The 23,376-nt window shown below is 40.0% G+C and overlaps 1 protein-coding gene across 7 annotated transcripts in view; it reads left to right on the top strand.

Moving 5' to 3' along the window:
• The window catches only part of ARB2A (ARB2 cotranscriptional regulator A), a 206,324-nt gene that overhangs the window by 132,820 nt on the left and 50,128 nt on the right, over positions 1-23,376 (top strand). For 5 of the 7 annotated variants that reach the window (XM_081930198.1, XM_081930197.1, XM_081930200.1 and 2 more), the window contains one exon: positions 4,250-4,334. In XM_081930198.1, the coding sequence (XP_081786324.1) occupies positions 4,250-4,334 (85 nt within the window). Of the gene's footprint in view, positions 1-4,249; positions 4,335-4,419; positions 4,449-8,211; positions 8,288-23,376 lie in introns of those variants that run through there. The other 2 variants (XM_081930199.1, XM_081930202.1) reach the window with 2 other exon arrangements.

The following is a 23,376-nucleotide window of genomic DNA, read 5'->3' on the forward strand; positions in this document are numbered from 1 at the left end:
TGCTTTGTAACTGAAGAGTATTTTTTGTGGCTCTTTCCTTTGTGAATCCTTGAATAGTGAGATGCCAACCTTGTAAAATAAATACAGTGGTACCTCTGGTTATGTACTTAATTCATTCCAGAGGTCTGTTCTTAACCTGAAACACCACTTTAGCTAATGGGGCCTGCCGCGTAGCCGGCACGCGATTTCTGTTCTCATCCTGAAGCAAAGTTCTTAACCCGAGGTACTATTTCTGGGTTAGGGGAGTCTGTAACCTGAAGCGTATGTAACCTGAGGTACCACTTTATGTAGAAATGTACATACATTTCTTGTTGTATCAGGACTGTGTGTGCTTTTACGTAACATATTCATAAGACTGGAGTACAAGGGTCGCAAGTTTCACTTTTAGGTTGACCAAACACTGGTTAACGCACATCAGTGTGCCTACTATGTGGCAGTACGGATGATGAAGAAGGTGCATTTTGCAGCCTGTACTGTATCTTTAAGTACTTTAAGTAGTTGGTTGGCAGAGCTCTTTCAGATAGTGCAGGGTTGTTGACTCCCACCAGAGCCCTTCAACCAACTGGTTACATTTTGAGGATAAAGTCACTTGCCCCCCCCCCAAAATCCATGTCCTCTTTATGCTTTACCCCATCCTTCTTGGCTTATTAAATTTGACCGGTTGCATCCAGAGCAATGTCAACCCAGTGTATGAAAAAGGCAAACAGAACCACGATGAATATGTTCTACCTTCACTGTCAAAGGCAGTATGCTTCTGAATACCATTGTCGAACAGCTGAAGGGAAGAGTGCTGTGCTCAGGTCCTACTTGTGTGTATCCCACACCACTATGAGAACTGGATGCTGGACTAAATGGGCCATTAGCTTGCTCCACCAGGCTCTTATGCTCACTTCATGAGGGACCAATGCCTGTCACAGTGGTATGGACACTCCTAAAAAAAGCTGGCCCTAGATCTGTTTGCCTTAGACTAACTACCAACCAGTTACAAATGCCCACTTTCAAGATAAGGTGGTAGAGAGGGTTGTGGAAGGTCAACTGCCAGAATTCTTGGATCATATGGATTACATAGATCAGTTACAATTGGTTTAGCCCTGGCCATGAGGCTAAATAGGCCTTGGTCTCCCTGGTGGGTGACCTCTGCTGAGAACAGGACAAGGAACCTTGCTCCTTCTTAATCTCTCTGTGGCTTTTCATACCATTGATGTTGGTATCATCCTGGATTGGGGAACTGTGTTATAGTGCTTCCAGTCCTACTGTTGAGGCCAAGTCCAGAAAATAGCATTGGGAGAGAACTTCTTGACCCCGTGGCAGTTATCTTTATGGTGCAAGGCACTATTTTCTCCACAATGCTGTTTAACCCCTATGTGAAGCTATTGGTCGTTTTCATCTATCTAGAAAAGCTTGCTGAAACAAAAATGTATCCAATTGTTTCTGGAAAGTACAGATTGTGGGCATCTGCCGTATCTCAGCAGTGATGCTGTTCCACAAAACGGGGCAGTCACACTGAAGTGGGAAACCTTAAAACTATAAGATATGGTGCAGCAGGGCTGCTTATTGAGTGGGAATTGATGAAAAATGCCAACGCCTTATGTAAATGGAGAAGCCATTTAGGATTTCAGCCAATGTCAGCTAGTTGGCCCAGTGCTATTAATCAGGATTGAATGTTAGAGTTTATTTCGTAAAATATTATTTGTAACCTTAATGTTTCTGATTTAACCATTTAGTTTTACAGACCATGGTAAGGACAGAGAATTGTCTAGGATAAAGGCTGACAACTCTGACCTGAAATACATACACACAAAAAGAAAGAAAAACCCCCAAACCTCTAAAACCTTTGTTAGAAAATCCAAAGTTGCTTTATGAGAACTCAGAACATTAAGTACACGCCATAAGGAAATATATATATATTAAATTTAAGTCTCCCATTTTGAATCTGATAACTAATTGTTCTCTGAATACATTTAAACATGACATGTTCATTATCTTTTATTTCATTCTCAGAAAGTGGATCTTAAAGAATAAGAATAATGGCTAGTGAATTAAAATATGGATGGGATGTTAAAGAATCTCATATAAGTAGTATTTTTACACTGTGTGAAATTCAGGTGATTGTTACTAAAACTATATCTTGTCACCTGGGTATATTTTTACTTCACTGGGCTTAGATCTAGTGGTAGAATGAATAATAATTAAAATCTTCTCTCAATTGCTTTGTGTATGTAGTGCTAATTGCTGTCATTGAAATAATTAATAGTTAAAATAGCAATTCTTCATTTCATCTATCTACCCTATATCATGAGCTGCCTATTTTTAGTGCCAATAGAAGTCATAATTTTTGAATTTATTAGGCACTGTGATGACTGATAAAACAAATCTTCCACTTTCATATCTTTACTTTGCATTTGAGAATACTTAGTTCTTACAGGCAAGTGGCACATTGTATATAAAACTAGTTAATTGTCTTCAAATCTTCTGTATTATCTCAAATTCTCTGATGTAACGTTCTATCAGTAATAATATTAATTTTACCTATATCAAATGAATATAATACTTCATAAAAATTCTACTACTTTTGTAATTTACTACTGTGCTACAGTTCCACAATCAGCTGTTAATTAAAAACTGCCATGCAAATTATAAAATGTGCATCTTAAAGCCTTTGTGAAATATAGAAACATTGCCATCTTAACATTTTAGTGAAAAGATAACAAACACACTAGCCAGTTATATTTTTAACTGTTTTCATGGGTTTTTCACACAGTTCAATGGTTTCACTGATCTACTGTTTCTTACAAAAATCTGCCATGCTTTGTGAACTTCACTTTCTAATCTCATACAGCAACCCTTCCTTTATGTTCTTCCTGCTCTCCCTGGTCCCAGAACAGTAGGGTTGCCTTGACAAATCTATTCAAAAGCCATTCCTCTGCCTTTATTGGTGGGGATTGGAGTCTTTGAAATTCTCTCCTCACTGCAACACAGCTGACATCTTCTTCCAGACAGAATGAATTAAGGAACTACAATAAGACACTTGATCTACCAGTCAAGGATCTTTCCACAGTGAGGACGGATTCCATGGTGCACAACTAGGGCAGCAAGCATCTAAAAATATACAATACATGCTTGTTTGCAAGGAAGAACAATCGGCCATTTTGAAACAATGATTAATGGGATTTTTAAATAAAATTCTTCAGTAAAAATATTTACACATTTGTTTGGATGTATGTTACAAAACTATTTCTGTGTTTTAATGTAGCTATTTGTTTTTTTTTAAAAGTGAAATGAAAATTCTTAACATTTTAACAAAAGCTTTTGTAGATTGTTATTCTACAGGAAAAAAATTGTGAAATAATGATTTGCCCATTTTATAAATATGTTTAATATGCAAATTTAGCAATTAAGTTGTAAAGTAAAGCAACTGGGTTATTCTTATTTTGATTTTGATTCTGATTATGTATTCTGTGTTTCTGTATCGTGATTTTATCCTGTAAACTGCCCTGAGATCTACTGGTATAGGGTGGGATAAAAATTTAATAATAATAATCATAATAAAGCAGAATATAACTAATACTGTTTAGCCAAAGATATAGATTAGAAAACAAAATGTAAAAATAAATGTAGTGTATTTCCGTAAAGAGAAACTTTTACATTTAACCTATCAGTACTGTACTAATATGTGAACAAAGTTTTCTTTAATATATTTCCTTACATGCAGCTTTACAGCCACTCTCTGACTGGTATATATGTAAACAAGAGATAAATGATCATTAATTAATGGTCAATTAATTAAGCTGTTGGCAGCTTTGCGGGGCAGAGCCTGTCCTCGCCATAGCAGCTGCAGCATCGGGAGGTTTCCTGCCAGAGGGAAGAGTCCCTGGTCTCTCCCTCTGGTTGGATAGATTGAGTTAGCCTACCTGCCAGATTGGACCAATGGCAGGCAGTCTCACTTTGGAAGGTGGGTCTGACTGGGTCCACAGAGAACTCCACTCATATCCACTCCCCCAGGGATCAAAAATGAGCGTGTCTCATACTGGCTCACTGCATTGCCTTTTTTTGCATCTCCCTCCCACCCTCCCTATTGTGCTTGTTTCTACCCCAGGATGATAGCTAGTTCTTGTTGAGCTTCAGCTCACAAACTGCAGTTGTCACCTTACTCTGGCATTGCAATCCCTGTTCTTAAAATCTGGCAGTTATGGATACATAAAGTTCTGAATAAATGCTCTTATTCAAATTTGTCTCCCTTCAATTTCAGAACTGCTGTAATTGGGTGTCAAGTTCAGATCCTCTAGATACATCAGTAGAGTCCATGTTACCTGACTGTCCACGTGTCTCTGCAGGTATGCAAACTCTGAACCAGAAGTGAAACTTAAAAGTTTGTATTGTTATATTTTTATTGTAGATGCTTGTTTCTGCTTTCTATAGGACATATATACTGAAACGATACAATATAAATGATGATCCAGTTACAGCACCATATCTGCTACTGAAGTCAGCTTTCAGAGTGCAAGTGGAAGTTTACTTATTTACTTACAAGAAAGTTCCCCACTCCGTGTTTTTACCTTATCTAATTCCAACACCATTAGCCTTCAGGATTTTAATGTGGGAATAGAACAGTGAGATCCTAGCACTTTTGTTGATTAGTTGAAGGCATACTAACTGAGGATTACCTGTCTGCAATTCCTTTCAGAGATAAAAGCATATTTAATATATTGTCAGGAAGTATTTTTCTCATCCCAGGGCACTAAACCTTTCCATTGTATCCTGCCTGTACTTGTCTTTTCTCACCCATTGCTGTGGGATGCTGCAGTATTTGAAGGTCACCCGAGCCTCTCTGTAACATTCCTAGACATATCGTGCTTCTTTCTAGAAAACATTGAACACCATAAAATAAAATGCTCCTTTTAACCCCACCTCTAAATTCCAGGAGGAACCAGAAGTGGAGCAGGATCGGCATACAATTCAGCAAGGTGGTAGCAAGGGTTAACTCTCACTTCATTAATGAAGTGCAAATTGCTAAGGATTAGAATACAATTACTCCCAAGCAGCTGAGTTCACACTTCATCTGAAGGTGGATTGCTGGACTGGTAAACTGCAAGTGTGAATTAGTTCTATGTCTCTTGAGCTGCAAGAAATCATTATTACTATTGGGGTGTGAGGAATTCTAGTTGGAATTTCTGCAGCTCCCCTTTTGGATACTTTCTTATACTATGACTGAATGTTAGGCCTCATATTATAAAGGGGTGTTGCCATACAACTGATTTGCCTTTATTTCTTCAGACTTGTACTTCTTCAGAACATACAAAGAAAAAACGATGTGCTTGCAACACACCTTTAGTTAATCGTTGTGGACACAGCAGCCTATGGCAGCCACAAGACCTGGTGGGGAGGCTAGGAGGTTGCAATGGCATGGTCAGTGGGATTATGGGCATGAATCCAATGGGAGCATAGCCAAACTGTTCTGGTCTCCTCCCTTTTTTCTTTTTTTTCCTTTTTTGCTCTTCCAAAAATACTGTGGGCACCTAAGAATTGCATTTTTATAAATACTGTTGCATGCCACCCAGAGTCTCTGAGCAGTGCAAGATTCCAGGAGTTCCAGGCACCATTCCTTCAGAATAAGGGACAGTGGAGACTATGGTGTCTTTAGGATACACAATTTATTTACTTATATATATACAATCTCAACCTATAACGGAGGAGCTCACAGCATCAACACCCCAAGAGTCTTGCATCTCCCATAGCAACAACCTTGGATTCCAACAGAAATCAGACATGGCTCTGTCACTCCCAGCTGCCTAGCCTGCAGATTCAATCTTCTACCCCACATAACTCAACTCAGAACTCAGGCCTTTGTATTTCTAACGACCAGCAAATTGTGGGAGGGGGGACCACCCATTTGTCATCTGACACAGAGCTACTTCCTTTGTTACCTCAATTGCCTATACTTAGAGGGCCATTACCTCACCATGAAGCCAGCCCTGCTATTCCAAGAATTGGATCCATGCAGTCCTGCTAAGCTGTGTGGGGAGAAGCTTGGCTTTCCAGAAGTTGCTGAACTACAACTCCCAGCAGCCCCAGCAAGTATGGCCTGAATGGGTTTATAGCTCAGCAACATCTGGAGGGCAAAAACCTACACACAACTGCACTAAGTCAGAGTTTTGTTTTGTTTTATTTATTTATTAAATTTGTATACCACCCATCACTCAAAGAGCACAGGGCAGTTCACAACATAAAAATTCAAACTGAGAACACAAAAGACATAATAAAACAAAAACAAACCAAAAACACCTCCCACAAGTTTGTTTAAAAGGCCATAGAATGTTAATCTGCCAAAGGCCTGGTTATAGAGAAACATTTTTGCCTGGCTCCTAAAGATATGTAATGAAGGCACCAGCCAAACCTCCCTGGGGAGACCATTCCACAAACAGGAAGCCACCACAGAAAGGCCCATTATCATGTTGCCATCCTCCAGAGGATGCACATTAAGAAGGGCCTCAGATAATGATTGCAGGGTCTGGATTGGTTCATCTGGGGAGAGGCAATGCTTGAGGCATTGCTCCTCCTCTACCTAACAATGGCTCAGCACTTTAGGGACCTCACAGAGTTCATAGCCTGGGAGGGTGGGGAGCTGGGCCCCCTCTTTTATTCCCAACCCTATACTGCATATAGCACCAATGTCTCACAACAAATGTAACTGAAGAACCTAAAGAAAGAGACAATGCATGTGTTTTTGAAAACGAGGGGAAATTATTATTCTTTTAAAGAAGAAAAGTAGTCTTTGGCAGCCCCCGGTATTTAAAGAGCCCCCACCCCTGTTACATCATTAGAACCAGAACATAAATCTATGAAACTAGAAAAGAGCAAGAAAGATCAATGTTTGGTCCACATCCTAGGTACCGCACCCTCACTAAACGAGACCTTATGGATGATTCACTAAATGATGACATGTGTACTTGACCTTATGGTCTCAAATTCTCTTTATCTTATATGCTGCTTTATTACAAAAATGACAACTATACTACTGATCCTAAACTGAATAGTTAGTTGCCCAACCACCCAGTGGAGGAGCTTCATGCTCCAGCACTGGGGGGTGGAGAGCAGGCTGGGGGGGGGCTGGCGCATGACCCAGGGGCGTGGTGCACCACCCACAGGGGCATGATGCACATCCTGGGGGTGTGGCGTGCATCCTGGGGGCATGGCGCCTGGTGGAGGCAGATGCAATGGCACCCCACCGGGATCATGCTGCCAAAGGCGGTGTGCTCCCCCCGCACTCCTCTTTCTCTGCCAGTGCAACCAGCCACTCCAGAACCCACTGCTCTCAACTGACTCTCAACTGCCTCTCATTCAAACTCCCTTTCAAATCCTCATCCAATCATCACTCACCACCAGATTTCCACAATCTCTCTTTCCCCCTCCCTCCCTCCTTAACATTCCCATAACAATTCTGATACAATTACCTTAATAACCCTGTTAACATTCAATATTTTATACACACTGTTCCCTATAACCATACTGTTAGAAGCACTTGAGCTTCCCATTCCCGGTTCCTAGGAAATGGGGTTAAGCAAACTGCAGGTTCTCTATCCCTGTTCTAAAAACCAGGTGTCTTCCCTCAAATGATCCTGGGAATTGTAATTTGTTAGGGTTTCTGGGGATTGTAGGTCTGTGAGAGGGAAGCCACAATGGCAGGAATCATTTCGGGGGAAGTCGTGCTTTAAATGCGCATTGGATGCTCTTTAAAACATAGCATCATAGAATTGTAGAGTTGGAAGGGACCCCGAGGATCATCAACCCCCTGCAATGAAGGAATCTCAATTAGATGATCCATGGCCAATGGCCATCCAAGCGCTGCTTAAAAAACCCAAAGGAAGGAGAGTCACTGCTTCAGGCCCTAAGGGCCTCTGGAGCAGGAGAAAACAAGCTTGCTCCATCCTCCATGTGACAGCCCTTTAGACTTTAGTTATGGAAAAGGGCTGCATGGTGGGCTCATATCAGTGTTATGAGAGTGTAAGCAACACATTTCTCTCTTCCCTTTCTCCACACCATGCAGAATTGCAATGGTAACCAGAAGGCTGGAGTTTGCATTGCCGGGGGTTGGACTAGATGACCCTTGGGATCCCTTCCAAACCTGCCATACTATGATTATATCAAGCAACTAAAGGAATAAAAAGATGCTTTTGAAACTTTTGGGAATCATAGGAACACTCTCCCCCCCAGTGGCTTCCAGCAAGAGCTTGCATCTTCCTTAGGAGAGAGCCAGGCCAGAACAAGGGGGGAAAGCCTCAGAGTTCAGGTAGGTGGAAATGCCAATTGAGTGTCCTGTACTATAGGAATGCTTCCTTCCAATGTCCCCCACCCTCATGCGCCAGACTGGTGCTAGCATGGCTGGAAGCCAGGCGCCTGCTGATTCCTCCATTTTCTTTGCAGGGGGGAGCCTTTCCCCAACATATACTTTGTTCTAGCCAAATCCCTGGAGAGACATGATGACCCTCAGGTACTGGGGCAGAGGGAAGGAAGGGGTCCTTGTGAAACATGTTTGGGGAGTCTGTGGCTTCCAGCAAGTGCTTTTCAGAAGCATTGCTCCCTCCAACGGGAGGCTGAGCATAGCCATCACAGCTAGTTGCCTTTGATAGGCCTCTCCTCCATGCAGTTGTCTAGCCCTCTTTCAAAACCATCCCATCCAAGATGCTCTTGTGGTGCAGGGGTCGGCAAGGTTTACCTCACCTGGGCCGGTTCACTGCCGCGGAGATCGATCCGTGGGGTGGATCGCGTCTGCGCAGACATGATTTCCAGTGCCACAGAAACGAGTCCCCACTCCGCGCTGCGCCAGTTTAGCGCAGTGCGTGGGAACTCACCGAGTGGGTGGCTCGGTTTGGGGGCAGCTCGTGGGCAGTTAAATGGGCTGCTTGTGGCCCATGGGCTGCAGGTTGCCGACCCCTGTTGTGGTGCATCTGATTCTCCTATGCTTCCTTGCTCCTGCAAGGAGATGACTATTGTGAGATCCTTTGGTTAACATCTATCTGGGCTGGGAAATATTAAAGAATCAGAGGACTGGTGCGCTTCCCTTGAAGCACAACTGATCAACGTAGGCAGATTTGTTAACATCTTGATAAAGATGCTCAAACAACAAAGGATGCTATAATACCCTGCAAGCGTCTCAGGAAAAAGCTCCCAAGCTGATGGAGAAGAGAGCAGTTAAGTGGTCAGTGGGGCTCTAGGTTGCCATTTCTGGATCTCACCACAGCCCTTCCAAGTTGCCCAAGAAACTGTTGTCACAACAGTTTTTTCCTTGCACCTCCTTCCCATAATCCCACATGGGGCCTTCTCAGACATATGCTGTGTCTGAAACAGCAGGTCCCACCAAACCAAGTAATCGAGGACCCAGTCAGAAAAGGAGTGTGCGCAGTCATACCAGAAATAAGCCAAATAACTAAACAGGTACTAGAAGTCACCCCAGAACTGGCCCTACTGAACATCTTCCAAGATAACAATCCCCACTCATACTATAAAGAGCTCATAACCCACCAACGGCATATGATTCAATATGGCTAACTTAACCCGACAACCCCCCTCAGCCACACACAAACAAATCCCACTGCAGCCAGCCAGAGACGATCAACCACACCCTAGGCCACCACAACTTCGCTCACCACCAAGGAAACATAAGAAGCAAATAGAGAACTTCCCCAAGTGACGCTGACAGAAAAACCCCAAGCATACACTAAATAAAAGAACTTAAGCTTTGCCGCCTCCCATCTCTCCCCCGAGACTGTTCCCTCTCCTCCTTTTACAGGCACATACAAACACGCTCTTGAGAGCTGAACCGAAACAGGTTGGCACAGTATATTTGTTGCACTGCAGCCTGTTGTACCCCCATAACAGCAGATTCATGTATGGAAAAATGCTTTTAAATACATGTCAGTTTCAGTGGCTAGGGACAAATGATGAACCTGAGGAAAGAAGCAGTTTCTATAGGATGAAGAACTCCAGATAGCTACCAATTGATCTTTTGATTTAAAAGTTACATTGAAAGTTTAAATGTGTTTGTTTTATTTTGTGGATGTGACCTTTTTATTAGTAAAAAGTAATACAAGTTATTAAGATCCAGATATATTTGTATCGGGTTACATTCAAGGTCACCCTGGTTTCTCTTTAATTTGTTCAGGAAGAAAAGCAAGATATATCTAAAGAGAAAATACTGTCTTGCCACTTGGAAATTTGTAATTGTTATGATCTATTTTTTTTCTGAAACACAAAGTGTGTTCTAGCTAGCTTATGGAGAACTTTGGAATTTTACTTTATTTTTTATTTTCATTTGTTAAATGTAACTACAGATATGAGGAACATGAGTAGAAGTCAAAAGCAATTTAATTGAAATGAGTCAATATGATTTTTTGATTATTATTTTTGTACAACACTGGCTATGTAGTTTCCTCTAGTAATTGAAGTCTCCACCTTTAAATAACTGGTTCAACTTAAATACCATTTAAAAAAATAATGAAGGAGCAACTATCAGTTGCAAAAGATTATCTTAGAAATGTGAACTATTGTAAACCTATGCAGTGGTGCATACCCAAATCTACAGGCAGCTTAAAACAACAGCTCTAAGAGGTTTAAATTGCTACATTAATTTCATTTAATGCTTTGTGTATGCCTTTGTGGATATGTGATCTGGCACTTTTCCTGATTTAGAAAATGTGTTCTGAGTCTGTGATGTGCATCTTGTGAAAGGTGAACTTAGCCGAGGGAAACTATATGCATGATGACTGCAGAGTTCTTTTCACTGTCCATTGATACTGCATTATGCTTACCCATATTTTGAACATGCATACATATACTGTTTTTCTAGAAAAAGAGGTGCCAAAACTCACCATGAACACCTCCATTGTTCTCTAATAACGGCAATGGTGCCCAGGTGCCGGAGCTGAGTCCCTGTGAGTTCCTATGGGGAAAAAGCCCTGTCTCTGCTCCCTTTTTCCTGGCACTGGATGGGGGGGGCAGCACCATATTTGGGCAGCACAACCCATTTCCCTGCACTGGGCACTGAGCCAAGGGGGCACTGTCTGCCTGGCTTTGGGAAGGAGGTATAAGGGCTCTAACAGGGTCCTAGAGCCCTTCCACCTCCTTTTCAAAGCTGGGAAAGTGCTAACTAGAAGAAGAGTTTGGATTTGATATCCCGCTTTATCAATACCCGAAGGAGTCTCAAAGCGGCTAACATTCTCCTTTCCCTTCCTTCCCCACACCAAACACTCTGTGAGGTGAGTGGGGCTGAGAGACTTCAAAGAAGTGTGACTAGCCCAAGGTCGCCTGGGCTTTGTGAAGGGGGCAGCGCTTTCATGCCTCCTTCCCAAAGCCACTACCACCTCTACCCCAGGAGCCACTTCCTGTTCTCCACCCTGTCAGAGCCACCAAAAAGTCTAGCAGGCCAAATGTGGCCCATGAGCTGCATGTTGGAGCATCCTGGTCTAAAGTCGGGAACACTCAGCGAAGGGCCTTAGCAGAGGATCTTAACTGACCTCCAGTTTAAATAAAAGCAACATTGATCCCAACCCATTATATTTTTGATAAAGAAATCAAGAATACAGATTTTGAATTGTGAATTGAAGTTAATCTGAAGATATGCAAAATTCAAAAACTATTGTGAGATGTAAAAAAAAAAATCCACTAGAAAGATTCAAGAAGAAAATATAGCTTTATTATACATATATATAAAAGTCTGCTGAATAAGAGCAAAAAAATAGCCACATTTTATATGAACTAGAATAGTGGGAGGAATTTGACTTTTTATGAAAAACCAGGAAGGGTCTTTCATATATATACACACACACACACACACACACACACACATATATGCAGTGAAGAGCATCATGTGATACCTTTAGAAACATTAGTAATCATTTGATTTCTTTGTCTTATGACAACCAGGAAATCCAATAGTAAATTAACTTGATAACTAATATAAAATGATGAAAAATGATACTCTAAAGCTATCAAAATTAAATTATCAGTTTTATCTCATTAATATTTACTTGCAAACATTTTGATCAGAACAACCTGTAAACTTATTTGCTCCAATTTAATTCTGCACCACAGAGCCACATACAAGAAGTTATGTTGTCATGCAAAATTAGAGGTAACGTCACAAGTTGCCTTATCTCTTTGTTTTAATTATGTAAGTCTGTAATCAGATAGACACAAATAAGTTCCAGAAAAAGTGAGCCATGAGTAAAATATGGTACATCATAGATTAAAATGGCTATCATTTGCTTATTAGATAACACAAGAATTCTCCCCTTGTACTAAAGAACAAGCCACAAAATCTCTCACTGCATTTGGATCTGTTTTAATGGCAGCACAAGACAGGACTGAATGGTTAGTACAGTGGTACCTCGGGTTACATACGCTTCAGGTTACACACGCTTCAGGTTACAGACTCCGCTAACCCAGAAATAGTGCTTCAGGTTAAGCACTTTGCTTCAGGATGAGAACAGAAATCGTGCTCCGGTGGCAGCAGAAGGCCCCATTAGCTAAAGTGGTGCTTCAGGTTAAGAACGGACCTCCGGAACGAATTAGGTTCTTAACCTGAGGTACCACTGTATTTAAATTACACACAGCCTTAATTGATATGGGCTGGGGAGACTTACTGAGATTCAAAAATGTATCAGGAGGAGATTGGAGGGAGGAAATAGAAGATCATGACTGGATAGCACTCCAGAACAAACCCTTAGTAACTGTTAATAATGCTTCAAACCAAATAAGAGATTTAATGTTGAAACTTGCCCATAGGTGGTATATAAGCCCAGTGCGATTGTCCAGCTGGTGAGGATATGCTGAGCAAGGTACTTATTACTGTATGTGGTGGTCCTGCCCTCTGGCTTGTGTAGTCTGGGATTGAATTTTTGATGAAATACAAAAGGTTATAAAGCAGCCCATGGACAGATACTGGTATCCAAAAGTCTAGTACCTGGCATTTATGGAAAAAATGACACACCAACTCTGAGTTTTGCAAGGTGTTTCAAAATTTGGCAACTTGTTTGTGGTCTGATGAATATGATTATATTTGATTGTCAGGAACAGTCCCCCCAACTCTTTGTTTACTTGCTGATAACTTTGCAAGTGTTAAATGATTACTCAGTGTGGTTAATCAGCCAAAGATTTTATGACAAATTAATACCCCTAATATATTACTGCCGCTTTCAACAAGCAAAGGCACTGGGGCTCAAGTCAACTGAGCAGGCTGCTCAGATGCACTAACTTGCCCCTTCCACTGCCACATTTGATTAAGAAATATTTAATGGTTTTACTTTTCATTTGTATTCAAAGCTAGCAGTTTAGAGTGGAACGATTGACTTTCCTTTTAACAAACAGAACTCAGGCAGCTGAAGCTCAGTTGAAGTAAGCAGCCACAGTCCTACATAGCTACACAGGGAGAAGAGTGCACATATCTAGGAATGCATTCAACATGATGCAGTTGATCGCCACATAAAATGAGAAAGTTAATTTTCTCTTTTAAAAACAACCTTCCTACTGAGCTGAGCTGAATGACTTTATCTTTGACTTTAGCCCCTAACTTGGGGTTATTTAGCATTGTGACTCATTTCATTGAGCAGTATTACATTCATGCAAGGGCACTCACATAGAATAATTATCCCCCTTCTCATTGCACGTCCTGAAAAGCCTCTTCTGGGGAACAGGGAGTCTTCAGAAAAGGCCTGGGTTGTGGGGTGGGGACTGCAGTGAAATTGGTACTGCCACTCAAGCAAGCTGCCTCCTCCTGTTTTGTGGCATCCCCAGTCATTCCAACCATCTACCCCACACTCATTTCCTGTGGGTTCCATAACCCTCAGGAGAGGTTTTGGGAGGAGTCCAGGAGTGGAGGGCAGGGTTTGTTTTTTTTTACACTATAGTGGATCTGATGTGTTAATATGATAGATAAACAAAAAGCTTCATATTCTCAAAGTAGATTAAAATGTTAGAAGTATCTGATTCTTCTAAATAAAGGGAGAGTTCCTTAGTTGATTAAATTGCAAATGATCTTGTGCTTAAAAGAGAAATTACCTGCCAAATTTGCCAAAAAAAATTAAAAATCAGCGTTTTTACATGAAGATTAATTTGTTCTGGTTTATGGATTTCCTGCAGTAAGTTATACAAAACTTTGATGTCTTTCCCATTGTTGTTGCTAGAAGTTTGCAAGGTCTGTGCTGTAAATTAGGGGTAAGTGCTTGTGACGTGCACATTGCAATTTGGCTGGAACAGTCACCACTTTTCTAATATTTTTCACTAGATGGCTTTAGAAAAAATGTCTGGCACCAGGATACTATTAGGCTGTAATTAGTGTAACTAACAACTAATATGAAAGAGCAGAATAGAGGTCACCATAAGACTTCAAAGGTCTTAACAGGTTAAGGTTGGAGGGCAATCTGTCTCCTTTCTTAATCTGTTGCCATATCTGGTGAGATTTGTTGAAATCTTCAGTGACCTCTAACCTTGAGGTGTTGCTCTCTCATAATTTACTGGTCACATGCCATGTTCTTTATTCCCGTCTGTTTAGATGAGCAGAGGACTTTGTGAATGGCAGCTTCATTTTAGAGTTCATGTACAAATGTGCACAGATTATCAGCCCTTCACTGCAGATAAAAGATTATGGCTTAACCACTTTAACATTCTTGTTCTGCCAATATTGGACAACAATAACAGTACTTTGCTACACTGTGCGGTTTGGTTTGTATATGACATTTAAAATAAATATAGCAGAAACAGCAGTATATTATTAAGGATATTGAAACTGTGTTATTTCATAGGCATTTCTGATACACTTAGCAACCTAATGCTGATGCTGCTTCTCTGCAGTAAAAAGTGTTGTTGCTTTTAGATGTCTGCTATTTACAAATATTTGGTATTTTGCAAGTCTTTTGCAAGTTGTGTCAGCTTCACATATTTCTGTGAGTTTTTCTGTAATAGTTTGCCTTAAATGAAAGTTTAATCCAAGTGAAAAGCTGAGAAATTGGTTACTTATTGTTTCTCTTTATATGACATTTCTCCTTATGATTTTTCTTGAGACTAGGGACCGCCTACCACCTTTTAAAGTCTGTATGCATAGCAATGGACTTTCTGGATGTGTTTGAACACCAATGGCCTATTGCCTGAAGGATTTGCAAAGTTAATACACAACCAGCCAAACCAAGACTTGCTTTTAATTACAGTTTAAATTTTAAAGGCTGTTTAAAAGAGTATGAGAATGAAAGAACAGAAAGCAGTCTGAGACCAGATTTGAAGATCTCTACTGGAAAAAAAATCATATAAGGATTTTTCAAGCAGTGACACTAAGAATAGAATTTGGAAAAATCTTTTCTTTCAAGACTATCTTGTGATTAACTAGGGGAGTACTACATCAAAGCTGTACTGACTTCAAAGCTCAGAACCACTTACAGCTTCCAGCTATTACTAAAATCTACCACTTCACCCTGCCAACGACTCATCTTAGTAGCTTCACTAAGTTATACCCATCTACTTGCTATCCTCTGTTTAGGGGGGGTGGAATACAGATACATTCTGAATTAAATATTTCAAAGCAGTATCATAGCCTCAAAATAAGGCATGCAAGCAACAGCAGAAATTTTTTTAAAAACATTAAAAATGAGGTCAAATTATTGTGGCCTACACATTTGCAGTTTCATCTGTCTGCTCTAATGAAGTTTCTTGTGATAAGTCTCAGGACAGCATTCCACTGCAAGTTAGCCCTCAAATGACATGATCAATTTGCTTCTGATAGATGCTGTCTTTATTAAAGAAATTACTGGAGAACTTGTACTTACCACAAAGTCCTTCACAGTAATTCTTGAGGAAGGTGGTTAAAACTGTTGGTAATTTAATAAAAAGATCAAACATTGCTGCGCTTCAGTATTCTTCTTATCTAAGCATGCTTTAGAAACAGAACATTTAAAAAATTGTTCCATAGAATGATTTCTGCTAACTTTTCACAGTACCTTTTCACAAAAATGTAGAAATATGCACCTCTGTACCAGTCTTGTAGTGCAGTTGGTCACAGATAATCAGTTGTTGCTGTATTTTTTCTTTATTAGCTGGAAAAATTGAGGAGAACCTTATGTATATTGAATAGAGCTCAACTAATCGTCTGATTTACGCAATTTAATTGAGCTATAAATTAAAGTTAAATAATTTGCATACTTCATACCTTAATGAAGGGGATCTTTTGAGAAACCTGAAGAAATGCTGTCTGCTGGTTTTAGATATAAGCAAGAAGGAAAACCAGCTTTAATTTATTTTTCATCAGATTTAGCACAGGGTGGATGACGTTGACATCTGTGTGACCTGCATAAGAGCAGGCCTTTCAAAGGTACCAGAGTTTTGCCTATGAGCAGGCTGGCTTATTAATCTAAAATTAAAATTTGTTGTTTAACTACACTGACTAATTTATTCAGGCTTTTGGTCTTAATATTTTATATTTCTTGTATTAACACACTACTTTGTGTGCAATAGTGTAGGAGCAGGTTTTATCCCCTTTACAGTAATGAGACAGTTAAAATGTACTGAAATAGTAATTTACTGTGGTGTTAATATTATTCAGCATTTAAAAGTGTTACATTATTATTTTCTGATTGGGACTGTTTCTGCCAAGTCTTGTTGAAGTGGTACATTAATCTTGAAATAAAATTTGTCTTGTAAATTATATATTAATAAAAAGTTAGGAAGAAGTGAGATTCTTTGAGCGTGTTTTATAGAACAGTTTATATGTTCAGCAGAGATCTGTGACATGCTCTCTGGAGCTGTGCCATTAATCCATTTACAGCCATTCATTGCAATGAAGAGAAATTACTAGCGAAATAAGTGATCATATGTTAAGGGGAATGTCTTTGCTTCACTTGTACTCCCTTTTTTACTTTGCAAATGCAGCTGGCACTCTAGCAAATGTTTAAGCCAGTCCTTTTATTAAAATTGAAAGAATGTGGCAACAGTCAGCAATTTTGAGGCTCTTGGCCGGAGTCCAACCAGCTAGTTGTTTGGCCACACTTAGTTCCACATCGCTGAGTTTAGAAGGCAGAAGTGGCCCAGTTCTGCGCTGACCTATTGGTCATGACCACTCCTACCTCATTCGGAGGGTTTTACATCCTAATCTTCTGACACACATAATGGAGGTCTGAAGCAATAAATGAAGATCTAAAGTACAGAAACTTGCTGGCTGTTAACTAACTGTTTCAGATGAATGATCTATAATAGGAGTAGATGAATGAATATAACACATTCAGTTGAAAAAGATTGTCTCTTAACAATTTATGTGTAAGGGGGAGAATGCCCAGGAACTTACTGGTAGATCTAAAATATGTATGCCACACGTATATTCTGTCTAAAGAGCCTGCTTGCTTCTTTTAAAAAATAGAGAAAAATGCTTCCAGGCTAGCTTATTATACAATCACACTGTCAATGTGTTTTAAATAATTTGTTGTTATACAATCACACGGCATATCATTTTTGAATTTATATATTGCCTTTCAATGTTAAGTTTTTTCTTAATATAAACTATCTTCCTACATCAAATTGTACATAGTACATAGTACAATCAGCAGAATCATTCAAGGCTCATCAAAAATCCAGAGGAAAACAATGTTTTCTGATGTTTTGTCAAACTTTGAATATTTTTTAATTGTCTTTCAGCACAGAAATGTGATCTGTAGCTCTAGCAGGACAGGTTAACCATATGCAAATTTGCTTATATTAGTAGCAATCATCAGGCTGCATAATTTCCATATGAGATAAATGGACAGTATTTTCTTTATTTCTAATAAATATAGCAATGAAGTGCTTGTATTATTTGTGTTTGCTGTGTTTGCATCATGTTTGTGTTTATTGGTTTTCTGTTACTTCTGTTCAGGCTTTAGCCATATATATGCTGGAGTTAAAACTGAATATATAACAATGAAAAAAGTGGAAGCTGCCAATATTTGTTCTGGGATTTCTGCATAATATAAATGTTATTTTATTTAATCTTAAAAAAATATATTTGTGCATACTTGATGTTCAAAGATTAGGGAAACAATGACTACCTTTAATAGTAGTTTGGATATAGCACCACGGCCAATGTTCTTCTGATATGGAGCTCTCCTCAGTACATTATTAAGCATCCTTAAATGTATCCATTTTTACCATTCATTGTATTTTACTTCAAAGAACATAGCCCCATTTTAGAGGCTGAGACCTGTAACTATTGGAAGTGGGTTAGCTGCATTTTCTTAGCAATGCTAATGGATTATCCTTGTTAGCTATTGGATAGTGAAGAAGCCATGATTTTACACTTACACTATACAAAAGCATCATGAAATCATTGCTGCTTTAAGGCCCATTCCTGTGGCTTCTTTACAAAAAAAGTGAGGGAATACATCAGGGCTGGGGAACCTGTGGTACTCCAGCTGATGATGGGCTACAACTCTAATCATCCATTGGCCATGATGGAGGCCACAGATTCCTAATCCCTGAGATAAGGCATATTGGCAAATATACTCAAGATGCCTCGGCAGTACACAGGAACACTCTTCCAGGCTGGCAGGTGAATATGCCAGTTAAAATATTTAGGATCAAGTGCTACAGTTTTTTGTTAGAGTTCAAATGACTAGCTGCTTTTGTGTAAAAATGAAACCTTTCCAGTTGTCTTGGGTCGTTCATGCTGCGTTATTTATGAAAATCTTTTAGATCCCTCTCCTATCTTGAAAATAGTTTATTAAACTAATCTTTAAAAAATATTTGCAATAAGATAAGCTCTGACTTCCAATGATAAAGGTCAAAGTAGAGAAGAAAGTGCCACTGGTTTGTGTTAGGTGACACTGTGCCCTCCCTGTCTAATTTGATTACACAGAGCCACCAAAGCTCTAGGCAAAGCTGATTTTAGTTATAAGCAGCTTCTTAACCTTTTGAGAACTAACATAAACACTACCTACCAGTGGCTAATTATGTTGCTCTGTTCCATGCAGCAAAGTACAAAGGTAAAAATGTGGAACCAGGGTAATGCATGTTGTGACAAAATATAGCAAGCTTACTCCAGCATATCAAATCACTTTTCTTTCTATCTGCATTTATTGTTTTATTTCCAGAGTGATACCATTTACATTCATGTAGAAAATTTAAGGAGGAATTCAAAATGATACAGACTTATGGTGGTAGTCAAAAGTCAAGTAATTTTTACTATTTCTTAAAACATTAGATATGTGATATGTGTGCAGAAGAGCCATAAGTGATACGTCTTTTCAGAAGCACTTCTCAGCCTGGTATAAACTTGGGGATGACTCATAGTTCAGTCAGGGTACATTTGTATATACTATGTCCCACGTTCAATCTCCAGCCTTTCTGGTCACAGTGGTTACCTATTTGTTCCTGTATATGGACTGCTAATACTGATCTTTAAAGCCCTGTACAGTTTGGGATGAAGTGATTTAAAGGACAGCCTTTGCCACTGATGGGAGTTGACATCTAAATCATATGGAGGATATCAGGTTTGTGAAGGGTGGCATGTACCCTTATGAGCAAGAATAGACCTTAATATCAGCCTCAGAGACTCTTTTCCCTGATCTTCCACCAAGGTGGATTCAGGGACAGAGCTGTTTTGTAGCAGCCCCCGACACATGGAATTCCTCTTCCTAACAACTCTATTTGGACTCTTCTCTTGTGCTTTTTAACTAGACCTTAAAGACATTTTTATCCTACCAAGCTCTTTATTGCTGATCCAGTACATGTGATTTTATCAGATGCTGTTTTAATTGCACTTGTTCAGGGCAGAAGAAGAAATAATAAAATAAGGAGGAGAAAAGAATAAGAATAGGTATTATTTTCTGAGAATCAGCATGGTTTCTGCAAAGGAAAATCCTCTCCCACCTGTTGTTTAGAATTATTTGAGTGACATATAGATAGTAGTAGTCAAGTAGAGGTTATATTCATAGATGCTCCAAAAGTTTTAGACAAGGTGTGAAGAACCTCAGCCTTGGAGACTAAATGTGGCTCTCCACCTGTCAGGCTTCAGGGAATCTGCTTCCTCCCCCTCCCTTTGGCAGTAGATAAGCAGAACAAAGGAAATGAGTCTTCTTACCAGTTAGAAACTTTAATGATCACAGCGAGAGAACAAAGAATCCATTTCCTAGCAATGGTAGGCGATGCTCCCAATTAAGCATTCCACCCACTTCCTCCCTAGTCACCCAGGTCACCACTGCATCTTGTAACCTGAGCTTGTAACCACTGTGCTTTCTGTGCTGCCACCTTACCAGCTCTTCTTGACGTTGGGCTGAGCGGATGGATGCTTTCCCGAGACAGTGAACCTGTTAATTCTCTCTCTCCCAGGGCTTCCTCTCCTAGCTGTTCCCCATACAATATTTCTCAGCTTCTGCCTTCTGAACTATGTCCCTCTTCAAATCACTGTTCCAAATCTGTACTGTCCTCCTGCTCCTGGGAAGATTCAGGATCCTGATCAGGAGCAGGGGGAGAGGGAGGCTCCCACCATTCCTCCTCAGTGCAGCCCTCCTCAGGGCGGTTTCTGACACCATCTTGGTTAAATGTTGCTCTCCAGCCAGCCAGTTCCTCTATCGGCCCTGCTTCACTCCCTCCTTGAGTGCTTTTGCCTTCTTGAATGTGTCCTTGTGAATTCTGGGAATGCCTCTTTCTTGATTGGATGGAAGATAGGGAAGGGTGTGTCCGTATGTATAAACTAGCCTACAGTGCAAGGTTAAAATTTAGTTGTTCCTCTGCCCACTTTTGTCTCTGGCTATGATCATCACTAGCATGTAGAAAGTCGCCAAAGAGGAAATGCAGCACATCATGTTAAGCCATCGTTTAACACCATTGTAAACAAGCAAGAATGAGACACAGCAAGCTTCCTCATTTGATAACGGCTCCTGGGGTGTTGTAGTTAATTCTGGCTATGGTTAGTTTAAACAAAAAAAGCTTCAGTAACTGTGGTTTGAAGCTGGCTTGTGTTTAAATATTAACTGCACTTTGCCAGTCTGGACAAATCATGTGCGAAGTGGTGAAGGAAGGAAATACAAGAGCTAGAGGCTTAGTGTGAGTCTTTTCTGCTTTTTCATGTCATGCTGACATACAAATGTGGCCAAAGTCTTCCATCAACATCTGCTGAGGAAAACAAATAACATGAGGAAAGCTTTTATGAGTAACTAACTATATTAAAAGAAACAGTAATGCAGAAGATAGGAAGAGACAACAATGCTGGAAAAAAATTTAAGGGTGACTAGTAAACCAAATCAGATTTTATGTGGCAGCCATACATAGCAGTTTCCCAAACACCTTTTATAATATAATGTAGCATAAGGAGGCTACTAATTCCACCAAAGGAGTAGATTCTTGCCTTGTAGGCTGTTTCCAAACCCAATAAACCTTCTTAAGCTTTTTCCATCTCTGTAGGAAAAGACTGTATATCTGAATCATTTCTCCCCTGTGTGAAATAGCTGTTTTAGGAAGACAATTTTGATTGGAAAAGCAGTTGATGGGGGGAAGTTTAAACATCTGTTCCCCTACCACTGCTCCTTGAATAAAATCCATGGCCTCCTGAGGATGCTTTTTAATTTTCTAACTAGGGAAATATTGCAAGTTTCTACCATGTAAAGTCTAGTTTGACTATTTTGACAACACCATCTATGTGCCATGTTCAAAAGAAAGAGCATATATAGAAAAATTGTCTCACCAGTTGTCTCACAGTTGAGGGATTCTCTTTCTGTGGAGATTTGCAAAAGTCAAAGCCAGAGTGTATTCCAAAAGTATTGTAATACTTTTTTATTTGGGCTGTGTTCTGGTCGTAAGCCTTAAGCTAGCTGCGGTTAAAGAATTTGTTGTTTCTGTAGCTATTTAAATTACTTCTTGTATTCTTACATATTACTACTACAAAGTACTATAATTGTCTCAGGCCTTCAGGACAGCGTATCCTACAAATGTAAATAAACTAAGAAAAAACACACCAGAGGTTCTAAAGATGTAGCATCCCTGCTCAAATAAATTAATTTCCAGGACAATTATGACATAATGCAACATGAATTTGAGACTTGTATTTGGAGCTCTACTCAAATAAGACTTCAGTCACTGTTAGATTCCTTTACACACTGCAGAGGATAGATTTTCCTGACCCAGGCAGTAGTACTGAGGATGCAAAAACTCAATTGTTTTAAGAAGTTCCTATGCCTACTTCTGTTTATCTCCCCTAATATCATCAGGGCTTCTGTATTGTTGATCACAGCACTGTCGTGTGTGGCTAACCGCAGGCAGCAGATGCTCTTCATTCTCTTTTTGGCTGGAAGCCCTTCCTCTCAGCTCTTATGTAGTTGTGGAAGTACTCACTGCTGCTGAGAGACATCACATGACACAAATGGAAAACAGCACCAGTGGGAACTTTCAGGTGCTTCTGACCTAGGATAGATGGTTGGAAGCTGGATGATGGGAAACATAAGAGAGTGTGTGTGGAGGAAATGGGGCAAAAGAAGTGATATTTCAGATAAAAACAAGAGGAGGGAAGCCCTGGAAAAGATGTGAAAGATGTTTCATTTCCTTACACTAATGTGGGGAAAAAACCAGGAGAAAGATAGCTGGGGAACTAAAATTAGCCCTAAGAATAAAACTGGATTTCAAAATTTCTAGAAAAATATACAAAGTGTTGTAAAGGGGGGAACACATAGCATTTGCATTGATTTTGTTACATATTGTAAAGCAAGACAGTAGTTTTCCAGGGTGAATATGTACCCTGTTCTTAAACTTGTTTATTTAGAAGTGGGAATCACAATACACATGATGTTAAATTTGCATTTGCCAGAGTGGACTGGAGAACATTCAGTGAACAGGTTGCCTCCTCCCACTTGTTAAATAAATAAAATAGAAAAGCAGTCATCCATGATGAGGGTGGTCTCAAAAGACACAATGGCAAGGGACCGGGAGGCCACATTGCACAAGGATGTCAAGACTTTTTCAGCCCAAAGGTTGCATTACCTCTCAGCAACATTTTGCGGGCCACATGCCAGTAATAGGTGAGGCCAAAGGCAAATATAGGGTAGCAATGAATATAAATTTGTACAGTAGGCTCTTTGTCCTCCATTCAGACAAGCAAAGATGCAATGCATGAGAGTTCAATAACACATTCTAGCCAGTCAGATACTTGAGGAGCCCAGCAGGGACAGAGAGGGTCGTGACCCAGGAAGAGGCCCAAGGGCCTGATAAAGAGGTTTTGAGGGCCACTTTTGGCCCCAGGGCTTGAGATGCCCCACCCCCATTTTAGACAATGGTCAACAAACTAACCTATTAAAGTGTGAATTGACAATACATTAATTCTGGCCTGATGGGACACTGGAACAATTCATACAATCATTGTCTGAAGCAAAAAATGTTCCA

This window comes from Podarcis melisellensis, assembly GCF_964234715.1.
Source record: "Podarcis melisellensis genome assembly, chromosome: 11".
Taxonomy (NCBI): Eukaryota; Metazoa; Chordata; class Lepidosauria; order Squamata; family Lacertidae; genus Podarcis; species Podarcis melisellensis.